Here is a 16,487-nt window from a genome sequence, read left to right on the forward strand (position 1 = left end):
CACACACTCAGGGAATCCTCTTATCTGAAGACAGTTCCCCCATAAGGCCCTTTGAAGAGACAGAGAGAGAGTATGCCAGCACACACCCAGCGCCAATGACCCAGGAAAAAACACAGTATGTTTACACAGACAGCGCTGTATTTATCTTATTTGCGCCAAATTATGTGCCCCCCCCCTCTTCTTTAAAACCCTCTTTCACCGTGGATAAGCAGGGGAGAGTCCGGAGAGCTTCATCTCAGCGTGTGCTGTGGAGAAAATGGCGCTGGTGAGTGCTGAGGAACAAGCTCCGCCCCCTCAGCGGCGGGCTTCGGTCCCGCTTAAAAATTCAAAACATGGCGGGGGATCTCTTTTATATACAGTGCACAGCCTGTATATATGTTTTTAGCCAGTTTGGAGGTCCTTATTGCTGCCCAGGGCGCCCTCCCTGCGCCCTGCACCCTTACAGTGACTGCTGTGTGTGTGCTGTGTGGGAGCAATGGCGCACAGCGTTACTGTTGTGCGTTACCTCAGTGAAGATCTGAAGTCTTCTGCCGCCTTTGAAGTCTTCTTTCTTCTCATACTCACACGGCTTCTATCTTCCGGCTCTGCGAGGAGGACGGCAGTGCGGCTCTGGGACGAACTCCAGGATGAGACCTGTGTTCCGACTCCCTCTGGAGCTAATGGTGTCCAGTAGCCGAAGAAACAGAGCTTGACATTAAAGTAGGTCTGTTTCTCTCCCCTCAGTCCCTCGCTGCAGGGAGTCTGTTGCCAGCAAGCTCCCTGAAAATAAAAAACCTAACAAAATACTTTCTTTTCAGGAAAACTCAGGAGAGCTCCCTGTAATGCACCCAGTCTCCTCTGGGCACAGTATTAAACTGAGGTCTGGAGGAGGGGCATAGAGGGAGGAGCCAGTGCACACCCATACCTAAAGTTCTTTCTTAGTGCCCATGTCTCCTGCGGAGCCCGTCTATCCCCATGGTCCTTACAGAGTCCCCAGCATCCTCTAGGACGTAAGAGAAAAATTGTTAAGGGAGGTTTTGCCAAAACGCGTCCGAATCCAAAACACGACTACGGAACCGAATCCAAAGCCAAGACACAAAACCCGAAAAATGTCCGGTGCATATCTCTAGTTGACAGTAAACGTCTTCTTCCTGTCAATCTCCTTGCGATCAGCTGTGCGAATGGATTCTTCGTTAAATCCATCGTCCAGCAACGATCCGCTTTGTACCCGTACGACGCGCCTGCGCATTGCGGTGCATACGCATGCGCAGTAGTGACCTGATCGCTGCACTGTGAAAAATGACAGCATGCGATCAGGTCGGTATGACCCCCAGAGAGCAGTGCAGTGGCGTCTGTCTAAGACGTCTAAGTCTAAGTGGCGTCTGGGTAAGACTACAAGGGGTGTGCAGGGAGCAGAAACCCAGCCTGAAACTTGCATCAGCCAGTCAGCTAGACTGTAACTGAGGGGCAGATTTATTAAGCCTGGTGAAGTGATAAAGTGAAAGGTGATAATGCACCAGCCAATCAGTTTCTAACTTCAATGTCACAGGTTGGGTTTGAAAAATGACAGTTAGGAGCTGACTGGCTGGTGCGTTATCACCTTCCACTTTATCACTTCACCAGGCTTAATAAATCTGCCCCTGAGTGTCAACCACAGTGCCTACTAGTGTTATCCAGAGCCCGTGTCAACCAGTAACCGGTCAGCACATACCTGACTGTCAGCCTACTTATCAGCCATCCAGCTTCTTTTTTCCACACAGTAGCCCACAGCCTTTTAAAGACTAAGCGCAGTTAGTGTGTTATAAGCCAGGGCAGCTACGTAGCCCCAAATAAAAGAGAATATTGAGTTTTACTACTGTAAGTACAGCAGTCATCCAGCTCAACTGCAGTCTGTGAGTAACTGAGTTACACGTGTAAGCAGGGGGCTGCAGTGAGACTCTTTTCAAGTCAGTACCAGTGAGAGACTTATTCCAGCTCATTGTAGCATTTCATCACAGTGCTACAGGACAGCTAACTTGTTTGTAACAGCAACTGTATTGCTTTTATCATTCACTGCTTGAACTGCTTTCACTTGCTTGCATACCTATTGAGGAACTAAACTGTATTGCTTATTGCCATTCACTGTCACTTAGACTGCCTTCACCTGCTCGCATAAGTACTAAACTGTATTGCTTATTGCTACTCACTGCTATAAGAGCTATCTTCATCTGCTTTTACTGTCTTGGCTGAGGGATAACTCACTTGCTGACATTTACTACTATACTTATTCTCTCTAGGATGCAGTACACTTTACTAGTAAGGGACATTAATTTGCTTAAGGGTGTTGCAGGCCCACCCTGTCACCTGGTGGACTTCAGGAATTTAACCAGGACAGTTATGTAATAGAACACTTGACTTAAATATAAAAGACCTAACAGAATAGAGACTGAGAAATAGAGACCCTTACACCGCCACCTGGTGGACATTTGACTTATTGTGCTAGTATTGAGAAATAATTAGTCATTATTAAACGGTCATTAACATACTGAACTGTACTTTACAGTGTGTGCATAACCTGTATCTTATATTAACTGTCAATGGATGAGATTGTGCATATTGGTTTGAAACATTAACCATTTAAATCCCTTTAACAGTGACCACTACTCCTGTTAATAAAAATCGAGTCACTGTCCTAACGTGTAGTGACTGTGTGTGTGGGATTACTCTGGGGGGGGACCTCGTCCTCTGACTACACCAAGGAAATACACAGATCCGGAGTTCTTCAGGGTTCTGAGACAGAAAACAGCGGGGAAGAAACAGGTATGACACATATCACCTGGTGAGACCAGACTACCAGTGCCTTATCACAGAGGCACAAGAACCATTCTGCACATGAACTGAACAGGTCTTGTGATATAACTCGCAGCCCCCTCTCAGCTGCAGCCTGACTGACAAGCTGTGGCATTTGGGGATGGCAACCAGCACTGTTCTTTAAAATGGGGGTATGTGGCCCCATTTTTATAGGTGTGATGGGTCCAGGCTCTAAGTCGTGGGAAGCAGACTTACTGGACATGGCTGTCCGGATACGATGGCAAGCTTGAGTAAGCTACAGTTTATGCAGGCTGACCGCTGCCTGAAAACATCGCAAATTGCGACCAATGCTCGCGATGGTGATCCGACTCAGCACTCGGATCTCACAAATGCAAACAGGAGGCGTCTATCTCCTACACACTTTTCCTGTCATATTTGAATATTAATTACACGGAATTGCACTGCTGCAGAGTGGGACATAAAGTGATTCAAAGAATTGGGAAACAAGACTTCAGGGGTGATTAATAACAGCAACATGAAGGTGAAGAGAACAGTTTGAACAGTGTGGACACATGTTCTTCTCTTTTACTATAACTGTGTGATATTACAGGTTAATCATACCTCCCAACATGACCCTCTCCAGGAGGGACACAATGCTCTGTTTCTGGACTTTCCTCTGAATTTATGATTGCCAGCGCCTGTTTTGAACAAGTTAATGGATAAGAAAGGTGTTTCACCACAGGTGATGGCAACCATACATTAATAGGGAAGCCCAGTAGCAGAGCATTCTGTCCCTCCTGGAGAAGGTCATGTTGGGTGGTATGGGTTAATGATTTACCTTGTAGCTCAGGGTACTTTATCAGTATCAAGAAACCAAAGTTCACTGTAATTGTAGTGCTCTCAGATCCCCCTAAAAACATGTCAAATACAGATTCTGTGAGGTTTGTCATATTAAAAGGAGTATTGAGAGTCTTCTCTTCCTGCAAAGATAAACAAAGACCAACATGAATTTTCCTTGAGTACTGTTTGGCTAACATGTTCTTTTATTACATTTAAAATAAATTATATATATATATATTGCATAAAAACTGTTCCGTTTGGGCTCATTTCATTAAGAAGCTACTGTACAGCATGTTGTGCTTCTGCATTGTTTTTCCCAATAGTGAAGGACAGCAAAATATACTGTAACAGCATAGCGTGAACCACAGAAAATAATGCCAAGTTGCATTCTAAAAAATTCACATTTCTTAATATTTTTCTGTTATTTTTCACCCTATTAAATTCCTCCCATGAATTGGGGAATTTAATAGGGTGTGAGAATCAGGAAGTGAAAGATTTTGTGAGAGTTCTCCTGTTTTTTTTTTAAAGTGGCAGTCACTTTCATTGCAAAACCAGATTGATTTTGCCATGTAAATGATTGCTACTTTAAAAAACAAGAGAACTTTCACATAATCTTGACCTATTCCAGTTTTCATACTCCACTGAAATTGCCCTCATAAAAGTCTGCAATTACCTCCATGCAGCCAAATCTAAGAGCCACTACTCTCTGCTTATTCTTCTTCACCTTCTGCTTCTGCAAATCCTTCACTCTCTTGGTATGCGGGATACTGCTCTCTCCTGGCTATCATCCTACCTCTCTGATCATTCCTTCTCTGTCTCCTCTCATGACGCTACCACCACCCCTTCCACTAACTGTTGGTGTCCCCCAAGGTTCTGTTCCTGGTCCTCTCCTTTTCTCTCTCTATACGTCCTCTTTAGGTGAACTCATTAGTTCTTTTAACTTCCAATATCACCTCTATGCTGATAAAACTCAAATATACCTTTCCTCCCCTGATCTCTCCCCAGCTCTCCTCACTCGTACCTCCAACTGTCTTTCTGCTATCTCTTCCTGGATGTCCCAGTGCTTTCTTAAACTCAACATGTCCAAGACTGAGTTGATCATATTCCCACCCTCCCACATAACCTCACCTCCCACAATCTCATTATCCATTGATGGCACGACTATCTCCTCTAGCCACCAAGTACGCTGTCTTGGCATAATCCTTGACTCCTCCCTCTCCTTCAAACCACACATTCAGCACCTCTCACAAACCTGTCACTTTCATCTCAAAAATATTTCCAGCATCAGACCCTTTTTACCTAGGATGCCACCAAGACCATTATCCACTCACTGATCATTTACAGACTGGATTACTGTAATCTCCTCCTAACTGGCCACCCTGACAATTACCTCTCTCCACTCCAATCTATTCTCAATGCTGCAGCCCGGCTCATCTTCCTCACCAAATGCACTACGTCCACCTCCCCTCTCCTAGAAGCCCTTCACTGGCTTCCCTTCCCCTTCAGAATCCAATTAAAACTTCTCACACTCACTTACAAAGCACTCACCCACTCCTCTCCCATCTACGGGGTATATTTACTAAGATTCGTAATTTCCGAAAATAGGTCAAAGTTCAATCACGAATGACATCGACAGTGTAAAACTGCAACTTTTTGAATTGATTACGATGGATTTACTAAGCTGTCGTATTCGTATTTTTCTTGGCTTCCGATGTCGATGTCATTCGTTTTTTTTTACCTATTTTTACGGCAGTGATTAGCAAAACACTGCCGTTTTTTTTTACAATCAATCTCGGCCGGATCTGTGTGATCCGTGCTGGGGTTCTTATTTTTTTTTTTTTTTAATTAAACAATGTAAAATCCCCCAAAAAAATGCGTGGGGTCCCCCCTCCTAAGCATAACCAGCCTCGGGCTCTTTGAGCCGATCCTGGTTGCAGAAATATGGGGAAAAAATTGACAGGGGTTCCCCCATATTTAAGCAACCAGCATCGGGCTCTGCGCCTGGTCCTGGTTCCAAAAATACGGGGGACAAAAAGAGTAGGGGTCCCCCGTATTTTTAAAACCAGCACCGGGCTCCACTAGCTGGACAGATAATGCCACAGCCGGGGGTCACTTTTATACAGTGCCCTGCGGCCGTGGCATCAAAAATCCAACTAGTCACCCCTGGCCGGGGTACCCTGGGGGAGTGGGGACCCCTTCAATCAAGGGGTCCCCCCCCCCAGCCACCCAAGGGCCAGGGGTGAAGCCCGAGGCTGTCCCCCCCCATCCAATGGGCTGCGGATGGGGAGGCTGATAGCCATTTGTGATAATGAAAAGATATTGTTTTTAGTAGCAGTACTACAAGTCCCAGCAAGCCTCCCCCGCATGCTGGTACTTGGAGAACCACAAGTACCAGCATGCGGCGGAAAAACGGGCCCGCTGGTACCTGTAGTACTACCACTAAAAAAATACCCAAAAAAACACAAGACACACACACCGTGAAAGTATAATTTTATTACATACATACACACATACATACATACTTACCTTATGTTCTCACGCAGGTCGGTCCTCTTCTCCAGTAGAATCCAAGGGCTACCTGTTGAAGAAATTCTACTCACCAGATCCATGGGTCCAGGCTCCTCGGCAAATCCAGGGTTAATCCACGTACTTGAATAAATAAAAAAAAACGGTGTCCCGACCACGAACTGAAAGGGGACCCATGTTTGCACATGGGTCACCTTCCCACGAATGCCAGAAACCCACTTTGACTTCTGTCTAAGTGGGTTTCTTCAGCCAATCAGGGAGTGCCACGTTGTAGCACTCTCCTGATCAGCTGTGTGCTGCTGTCCTCACTGACAGGCAGCACGCGGCAGTGTTACAATGTAGCGCCTATGCGCTACATTGTAACCAATGATGGGAACTTTCTGCCCTGCGGTTGACCTAAAGTGACGTCACCGCTGAGCAGAAAGTTCCCAGCATTGGTTACAATGGAGCGCATAGGCGCTACATTGTAACACTGCCGTGTGCCGCCTGTCAGTGAGGACAGGAGCACACAGCTGATCAGGAGAGTGCTACAACGTGGCACTCCCTGATTGGCTGAAGAAACCCACTTAGACAGAAGTCAAAGTGGGTTTCTGGCATTCGTGGGAAGGTGACCCATGTGCAAACATGGGTCCCCTTTCAGTTCGTGGTCGGGACACCGTTTTTTTTTATTTATTCAAGTACGTGGATTAACCCTGGATTTGCCGAGGAGCCTGGACCCATGGATCTGGTGAGTAGAATTTCTTCAACAGGTAGCCCTTGGATTCTACTGGAGAAGAGGACCGACCTGCGTGAGAACATAAGGTAAGTATGTATGTATGTGTGTATGTATGTAATAAAATTATACTTTCACGGTGTGTGTGTCTTGTGTTTTTTTGGGTATTTTTTTAGTGGTAGTACTACAGGTACCAGCGGGCCCGTTTTTCCGCCGCATGCTGGTACTTGTGGTTCTCCAAGTACCAGCATGCGGGGGAGGCTTGCTGGGACTTGTAGTACTGCTACTAAAAACAATATCTTTTATTTTACAACAAAGGCTATCAGCCCTCCCATCCGCAGCCCATTGGATGGGGGGGGACAGCCTCGGGCTTCACCCCTGGCCCTTGGGTGGCTGGGGGGGGGGACCCCTTGATTGAAGGGGTTCCCACTCCCCCAGGGTACCCCGGCCAGGGGTGACTAGTTGGATTTTTGATGCCACGGCCGCAGGGCGCTGTATAAAAGTGACCCCCGGCTGTGGCATTATCTGTCCAGCTAGTGGAGCCCGGTGCTGGTTTTAAAAATACGGGGGACCCCTACTCTTTTTGTCCCCCGTATTTTTGGGACCAGGACCAGGCGCAGAGCCCGATGCTGGTTGCTTAAATATGGGGGAACCCCTGTCATTTTTTTCCCCATATTTCTGCAACCAGGATCGGCTCAAAGAGCCCGAGGCTGGTTATGCTTAGGAGGGGGGACCCCACGCAATTTTTTTGGCAAAAATAAGCACTTTCCCACCCCTTCCCACTGATATACATGCACGGATCTCATGGATCCCTGCATGCATCTCAAATCACGGGAAAAAAAAGCAGGTCTGTTTTTTTTTAGGACTTTTTTACGAGTTGTAATTTTTCACGGCAGTGTTTTGTGTTTTTTTGCTTTGCACTTCTTAGTAAATGACCGAGATTCATATCTAAACAGGCGTAATTTGACCGATGGTGTATTCATTCGTAATTTTTTACCTGAACTAGCAAAAAATTACGAATGCCCTCATCACTGCCGTGATTAGTGTTTAGTAAATGACCGAGATTAACCGAGATGACACTTTGAAGAAAAAACGGCATCTCGGTCAAAATCGGGAGCTAAGTAAATATACCCCTACATCTCTGATCTTATCTCCCTTTACTCTCCCACCCATCCTCTTCGCTCTGCTAATGCACACCGGCTCCCTTATCTTCTGATCACTTCTTCCCACTCTTATCTCCAAGATTTTTCACATGCTGCTTCCTTACTGTGGAATTCTCTACCTCTCCCCCTCAGACTCTCCAACTCTACAGAACTTCAAACAGGCTCTTAAAACCCACTTCTTTACCAAACCCAGCCAAATCTCATCCTAATCCTCTGTCCCACACTCGGTGTACCCCATCTGTGTCACCCCTGCCTGTCTACCCCTCCCCTTTAGAATGTAAGCTCTCATGAGTAGGGCCCTCTTCCCTCATGTGATTATCCTTTTCTTACTTTAATAATCCTCAACTGCCTAAATCCTGCAGTTTTCGGCCACCTTGATACTTATCTCAGTGTCGTTTACTGATGTAGTAATGTTTAGTTACCCTGTACTTGTCCTATATTGTCTTCAACTGTAAGTCACTGTTTTCCTGTTTTGATTATGTGCATATGTGCTCTGTAATTGGGCGTTGCAGAACCCTTGTGGCGCCATATAAATAAAGGATAATAATAATAATAATAATAATAATAATAGTAATAATAATAATCTCTCACTTCGTGATTCTCACATTACATTCCCCCCATAGTGTAGTTAAATTCTCAGTAATGCATATGCTTGAGTTAACCGGTATATTATTAAAAAAATGCAAACATTCTCCATTATTTAAAGAAAATAATTGAGTGCAAAAAAACGCAAATCATAATTAGCAGAATTTTCAACAGTTACAGTATGTTTATGTTTAAGCCACTTTGCACACTGTAGGGCCGTATTCAGAGGTGTACAAAGATGTGGCCATGTCTGTGTCTTTGGGCGCACAACCATCCATAGAAACATAGAATTTGATGGCAAATAAGAACCAATTGGCCCATCTAATCTGCCCCTATTTTACCACATTCCTCAAATTTCCCCTGAACCTACCTCCCTCCAGTTTCAGTGCATGTCCTCGTGTTCTATTACTTCTCTTCATTTGAAGAATGTTTCCTGGACTTTGTTAAAATACTTGATATATTTGAAAGTTTCTATCATGTCCCCCCTTTCCCTTCTTGGCTCCAAACTATATATATTGAGATTTTTTAAGTCATTCTGGGTATGTTTTGTGATGCAGGCCATGCACCATTTTAGTTGCCATTCTTTGTACAGGCTCTAATGTATTAATATCCTTTTGAAGATATGGCCTCCAGAATTAAACACAGTATTCTAGATGAGGCCGGACCAATGACCTACGTATACAGTGGCATTATGACTACTTTCTTTCTGCTGCTGAGTCCTCTCCCAATGCAGCCAAGCATCTGACTAGCCTTCCTCATTGTGGGTGACCTCAATTAACCTTGCAATTAGCCAATCAGGAGAGCGCAATGACTTACGACTATGGCACTCCCTTATTGGCTGCTGGGTCCGCTAGTGACAGGAGTGGCAGGGGAGTCCCGGCATTCAGGAAAAGAGGATCCATGTGTAAACATGGAACCCCTTTAGTTCGTTGGATCAGGTTTTTTGTTTTTTTTATTTTTTTAAACCCTGGGATGCCTACATTAAAGAAAGAGGACCAATCTTCACTGGATTTTTTCTAAGTATATATATATTTTTATTTTTACAGGTACACAATTGGATTCTGCTGGAGAAGGGGACATAAATGGCGTCATGGTTTGCAGGTAAGTATGTATGATTGTGTAAGTATTTTTAAATAAACTAGTACTTTCACAGTGTCTTGAGTTTTTATTTGGGTATTTATTTTGTTATGGAACTACAGGTACCAGCGGGTCCGTTATTTCCCTGCATGCTGGTACTTCTTTTTCTCCAAGTACCAGCACTTGGGGGAGGCTTGCTGGGACTTGTAGTTCCACAACAAAGGACAATATTCTATTTTTAAACACACTTTTAAAAGCTATCAGCCCATTATCCACCGCCCAAGGATGGGGGGGACAGCCTCAGGCTTCACCACTGGCCCTTGGGTGCCTGGAATGGGGGGAACCCCTCGATTTTATGGGGTCCCCACTCCCCCAGGGAACCCTGGCCAGGGGTGACTAGTTGGGTGGAATGAATCTTTGGCCTCAGGGACCTATATAAAAGTGTCCCCCGGCTGCGGCATCACCTCCCTGGCTAGTGGAGCCCGGTGCTGGTTTAAAAAATACGGGGGACCTCTACGTCTTTTGTTCCCTTATTTTTGGAACCAGGACTGGCCCAAGAGACCGGTGCTGGTTATCTAAATACTTGGAGACCCTACCCAATTTTTTCCCGGTATTTCAACAACCAGGACCGGCTCAAAAAGCCTGAGGCTGGTTATGCTTAGGAGGGGGACCCCACACAATCTTTTTTTAAGTCTTTCTATACTGTACACAATGAAGCCCTGCACAGATCTCACTCCAGCAGTGTTATACTATTTTCTCCCGTAAAACACTGCCGGCAATACGAATTACACCAACATCGGTGAATTTGTATTGAAAAAAATTGATACTTTAGTAAATTACTGTGTTTTTTCTCAAAAAGTTGCATTCTCACACTGCCGATGTCAGCCGAGATTGATCTTGGCTGAAATCGGCAGAAATGAGAATCTCAGTAAATATACCCCATACTTTCTCTTTAGCGCCATTTTCAATGTCACCAATAAAGATATTTAAAAGCACTGGTCCAACTACAGATCCCTGGGGTACTCCACTGGTAACATTTCCCTCTTGTAAATGCACTCCATTTACTACAACTCTGTTTTCTATCATGCAACCAAAATCTTATCCATTCAACCATTTCAGTATCCAATCCCAAGCTTTTGAGTTTATTTAGCAGTCTGCAATGTGGGACAGTATCCAAAGCCTTTCTAAAGTCAAGATAAGCTATAGCTACGCCTCCACCGTTATCTATTACTTTAGTCACAAAGTCAAACAAGTCAATAAGGTTTGTTTGACATTATCTCCCAAGTGAATCCATGCTGTTTGGGATCCTATAAATTTCTGGATTTTAGATAATCTACAACTCTTTCTTTTAAGAGTGTTTCCATCAATTTCCCTACCACTGATGTAAGACTCACTGGTCGGTAGTTGCTTCCCTGTTCCTTGCTTCCACCTTTGTGCAGTGGGACTACATTTGCTCTTTTTCAGTCCTCTGGAATTACTCCTGTAGCTAGTGACTGGTTGAAAGATTCTGTTAATGGTGCTACCAGCACCCCTATAATCTCTTTTAGTATCCTTAGATGTATCCCATCTGGCCCCATTGATTTATCTACTTTCAGCTTTGAGAGTTCTATTAGGACCTTCTCCTCTGTAAATATACTTGTTTCATTTTTATGAGTATCCTGCAACTTAACTGTGGCTCCTTCCCCTCTCTTTCAGTAGTGAATACTGAGCAAAAATAATTATTAAGATGATCTGATATTAAATTGTATCCCTCAACAAGACTCCCAGTCTATGGGGGAGATTCAATTCTTTTCACCCCTTTTCACACCCGTTCTGTTTCTGCCCTCAGGGACGTTGTATCATTATTTCAGCTCGCTACCCCCAGAGTAGGGAGGCACCCAACCCTTTACACAGCTAAAACTGATTACTATGGGCGCAATATGCACGATAACAGAGATCATTTTAGAAAGGACATTGGGCGTGATATAGCATTTTAATCTCACCCTTTGTCTTTAGTCTTATTATTCTGCCTTTTGTTTTTCTCCTTTGACTGGGCCATTTTCTCCTCAGCTTGTGCCTTTGCACATCTGATTACCTTCATAGTCTCCTTCTGTCTTACAAGATATATCTCTTTGTCTTCATTATTACTTGTCTACTGATATTTTGTAAAAGCCATCTTTTTTGCTTTCACAATACTTGCTACTTCTTTCACAAACCACACTGGTTTTCATTTTCCTTGTGTTTTTCCTAATACTTTTGATACAAAGGTCTGTTGCCATTAAGATTGCACTTTTTAATGTTTCCCACCTCTCTTGCACTCCTTCCAAGTTCCTCCACTCGGCCAAAGAATCGCTTAACATTTTCCCATTCCTACAAAATCAGCCTTCCTAAAATCTAACACCTTTGTTTTTGTATAGGATGAGTCAGTCTCTGTCTTTATGCTGAACCATACTGCTTGATGACCACTGGATCCCAGGTTTTACCCACTTTTACATCAGATACCGTTTCTCCATTTGTAAGTATAAAGTCTAATATTGCATCTTTCCAAGTGGGCTCACTCACCAATTGGTGGAGAGATGCTCCCTGCAAGGAATTCAAAATATTCCTACTTCTAGTGGAACTAGCAACAGACACCTCCCAGTTTACATCAAGACAAATAAAGTCTCCCATGATTATTACCTCTCCTTTTAATGCCATTTTAGTGATGTCCTGACCTATTGGCCTGTATATCACCCCAATACGAAGCATCGACTTCTCCCCTGTTTCTATTGTCACCCAAAGGGCCTCAGTTTTTTCTTAATACTTTGTATTAAGGAAGTATTTATGCTTTTTTACATACATTGCTACCCCGTCTCTGATTCTTCCCATTCTGTCCTTCCTAAATAAAGTATATCCCATTACAGCTATGACCTAGTCATGATTTTCATTACCATGACTCTGTAATAGCCACAATATCTAGATCATCCTTTGTCATTATTGCACGTAGTTCTAGGATTTTATTTCCAAAGCACCTAGAATTTGTACACATAGCTTTTAGAGTTTTATTTATGCTTTTCCTATTTCTAGCTATGTTCATCTCTCTGCCTATGTTTATTTGGTTTTGATCTGAATTATCTTCTGCTGCTGTGGATATGCTTCCTATTCCATTTGCCTGCAGAAACAATACCTCTGGGTTGGGAGAGCAGATTGCTTTATTCCTATTTGGTTCACTGCCCCCTCTGCTAGTTTAAACAGTTCTTGATGAAGTATCCAAACTTCCCCTTGAAGATGGGTGCAGACAATTACTTTTGTATAAGCTCCTATCTTGCCAGATAGTGTGACTATGGCCTATAAATCCATATATCTCCTCATTGCACCATGTCATTGGCCAAACATTGAATTTGCTGATGCCATGATTTCTAGCTTCCCTTCTGTGTACTGGCAATACTTCTGAAAAAGTTACAGTGGTTGCCACCTGCTCCAGAGCAGTCGCTAACTTCCTAAGTTCATCTTTTATGGCCATGACTTCAGCATTAGCCAGGTAATTTTTGCCTAGGTATACAATGACATCCACCTCCCCATGTTTTCTTGCTGCCTTCACAATTCTTAGCATATACTCTATTCCTTGGAGCTGAGACTCCAGGTAAGCACCTTACTTGTTTCTCTACTTCATTTGCATTTCCCAGATGTATTCCGCTAATATTGAAATCTCCCAAGAGAAGTGCAGTCCTTTTTGGAGTTGCAATTTTCCTGTTCCTTTTCCTGTTCCTATAGTAAGTAGAAGTCCCCATATCCTCCTGTTCTGTAGTGCCTCTATTAGTTGTATCTCCCAGCCTTGCAAGAGCAGCATATGGGTTTTTCAGTGTCACAGCTTGTGGGAGGTGTCTGTGTCCCTCTGGAAATCTCTGTCTTTGAGAGTCCACAGTAGTCTAGGCAGAATGTCTTCTGGTGGCTCTCTGAGGCAGTGGAGGCCTCAAAGACACAGACATCCTACACATCTCAGCATGCAGTTTAGCTATCTCCTCCTTCAGAAGAGAAAATTGCTTACAGGTTGGACAGCAGCTGAGTCTCCACAATGCCTCTTGCATAAAAAAAAAACATCCACTGCACTGCACTAGCCCAAACATTGTATCAGATGTTACTGGTATTGCCAACATTTGTGTTCCTATCTGTATATTATAAGTAGATATGAGCGGGTTCAGTTCCATGAGAACCGAACCCTACTGAACATCACGTCCCGAGCCTGGATCCGAGTCCAGTTCGGGACTTCCCGCCAGACTCGGAAACCAGAACGAGGCAAAACGTCATCATCCTGCTGTCGGATTCTCGCAGGTTTTGGATTCCATATAAGGAGCTGCACGTCGCTGCAATTTTCACTCCAGTCCTGGAGAGTGTAGCGAGAGGACGTGTCTTTCTACTCAGTGTCTGTCTGTGCAGGAAAGTGGTGTGGCAACCTGCTCTGTCTCCTCTAGCATAGATATCACTAAAACCTGGACTGTTATTGTGCCCAGAGATCCAAAGTTGGGAAACACTAGAGTTATGTATGCACCCTTGGAGTTTTTCACTTAACCTCATGACCAGTGTCATTGTGTCTGACTCTGAGTTTCAGGCTCTGTAGTGTTCACACATCAAATATAATACATTTCAAAAGACTTTTATTCATTTGAATGTATTAAATACCAGTGGCGTCACAAGCCAGGTGGGGTGTGGGTGTCACTATCGGAAGGGATGGCAGGAGCTGGGTACTGCAGAGTGAAATTCTCCTGCAGCGTCGGTTCCTGGTACAGATGAAGAGCTGGCACACACATAACCCACTCTCCGGTGGCAGACAGCATCTCTGGGGATCCTGGAGATGGGGCCGGAGTGACAGTCTCGTGAGACCACGCCCATTTTTACTATGTCACACCCCTTTTCAGGTGGCCGTGCCTCCAGCACGTGGAATAGTGCAGAGTGCACACCGGGTGGCACCACACAGTTACTCCTCTGTTAAATACATTTTCAAATATTTAACAACACTAATTTTAAAACTGATGGTGAACATAAACACGAGATTCACATTTTTAACTATAAATTAGAATTAATTTGTGATTTAAATATTAACATATTTAGACCATTAATCCTTTGAAATTAATTTAGACCTGGTTCAATACTGTAGTCTGCACAACATTGTTTGTGCAAATAGCCTTTTATTTCTTCTATGAGGTTGCCCGAGTAAACAATAGCTGTCTATTCAGTTAGTTTTTAAAGAATCTGCAACAAGAGACTGAAGTATGAATGATGACATTTTGTTTTGTTCTATGTATTGTCTGACCTGCTTCATTCTGATGAGGAAGCAATCTGTGTAATCTCGTGGAGAAGCAGGATCCAGTGTCTCCTGGTGAATCCTGATTTTCTCCTTCATATAATCTTTAAGTGGTTTGAGAAGAGTAAACAATTTCTTGTGGGGTCCAGGTAAACATTCCATGATCCTAGGAAACATATCATATAACTGCGGAAGGAAGGAATTACAATTGTTAACATGAGTCAATGATGCAATAGAAAAAAGCATGTAACAAATACTGTATACTGTCTTCCAATTGTTTGTACAGAGCATATACTGTATTCATGCATATACACATTATTACTAGAGTTGTGTGCCGACTCTCATGATTTGGTTTTGGTTCTGCACTCTTACTCATATGTTCACTGGCCCTCATTCCGAGTTGTTCGCTCGGTATTTTTCATCGCATCGCAGTGAAAATCCGCTTAGTACGCATGCGCAATGTTCGCACTGCGACTGCGCCAAGTAACTTTACTATGATGAAAGTATTTTTACTCACGGCTTTTTCTTCGCTCCGGCGATCGGAATGTGATTGACAGGAAATGGGTGTTACTGGGCGGAAACACGGCGTTTCAGGGGCGTGTGGCTGAAAACGCTACCGTTTCCGGAAAAAACGCAGGAGTGGCCGGAGAAACGGTGGGAGTGCCTGGGCGAACGCTGGGTGTGTTTGTGACGTCAACCAGGAACGACAAGCACTGAAATGATCGCACAGGCAGAGTAAGTCTGGAGCTACTCTGAAACTGCTAACTCGTTTGTAATCGCAATATTGCGCGTACGTCGGTCGCAATTTTAAGAAGCTAAGATTCACTCCCAGTAGGCGGCGGCTTAGCGTGTGTAACTCTGCTACATTCGCCTTGCGAGCGAACAACTCGGAATGAGGGCCACTGTTGTTTGAACACACACCGGAGAAGCAGAAGTAGGATGTCTATCATGTGAATTCAGACACTACTCATTCTAAAGATTAATCTGAACCAATACATATATCTAAAACAAGTTATACTGAGTTTGATGGAACAATAATATCCCTATGATAGGAAAAACATTGTGTACTGAGAGGTGTTAGCATGGTCTAATGTGGTTATACTACTCAGTCTTATATATACAAATTGGGTATGCCATATCCAAAATTCTTGGGCCAGAAGAATTTGGATATCGTATTTTTCCGTATTTTGGAATAATTGCATACCATAATGAGATATCATGGTGATGGGACCCAAGTTTAAGCACAGAATGCATCTGTTTCATATACACCTTATACACATAGCCTGAAGGTAATTTTAGCCATTATTTTAATAACTTTGCACATTTAACAAAGTTTGTGTACATACACACAATTCATTTATGTTTCATTTAACCTTATACACACAGGCTGAATGTCATTTAATACAATAATTTTAATAACTTTGTGCAGTGCCGTAACTAGGCATTTTAGCGCTGGGTGCAAGAAATGGCATTGGCATTGTGCACCAAAAATATAGGGGCGTGGCTTCATGGGGAAGGGGTGTGACCACAAAATATTACCAATTCATTCTACGGT

At 43.7% G+C, this 16,487-nt stretch overlaps 1 protein-coding gene across 3 annotated transcripts in view; it reads right to left on the reverse strand.

Moving 5' to 3' along the window:
• The window catches only part of LOC134949271 (cytochrome P450 2A6-like), a 192,714-nt gene that overhangs the window by 70,670 nt on the left and 105,557 nt on the right, over window positions 1–16,487 (reverse strand). For all 3 annotated transcript variants that reach the window (XM_063937764.1, XM_063937765.1, XM_063937766.1), the window contains exons 5-6: window positions 14,942–15,118; window positions 3,608–3,749 (exon numbers count right to left, since the gene is read on the reverse strand). In XM_063937764.1, the coding sequence (XP_063793834.1) occupies window positions 3,608–3,749; window positions 14,942–15,118 (319 nt within the window). The remainder of the gene's footprint in view (window positions 1–3,607; window positions 3,750–14,941; window positions 15,119–16,487) is intronic.

Source organism: Pseudophryne corroboree, chromosome 8 (assembly GCF_028390025.1).
Source record: "Pseudophryne corroboree isolate aPseCor3 chromosome 8, aPseCor3.hap2, whole genome shotgun sequence".
NCBI classification, from domain to species: domain Eukaryota; kingdom Metazoa; phylum Chordata; class Amphibia; order Anura; family Myobatrachidae; genus Pseudophryne; species Pseudophryne corroboree.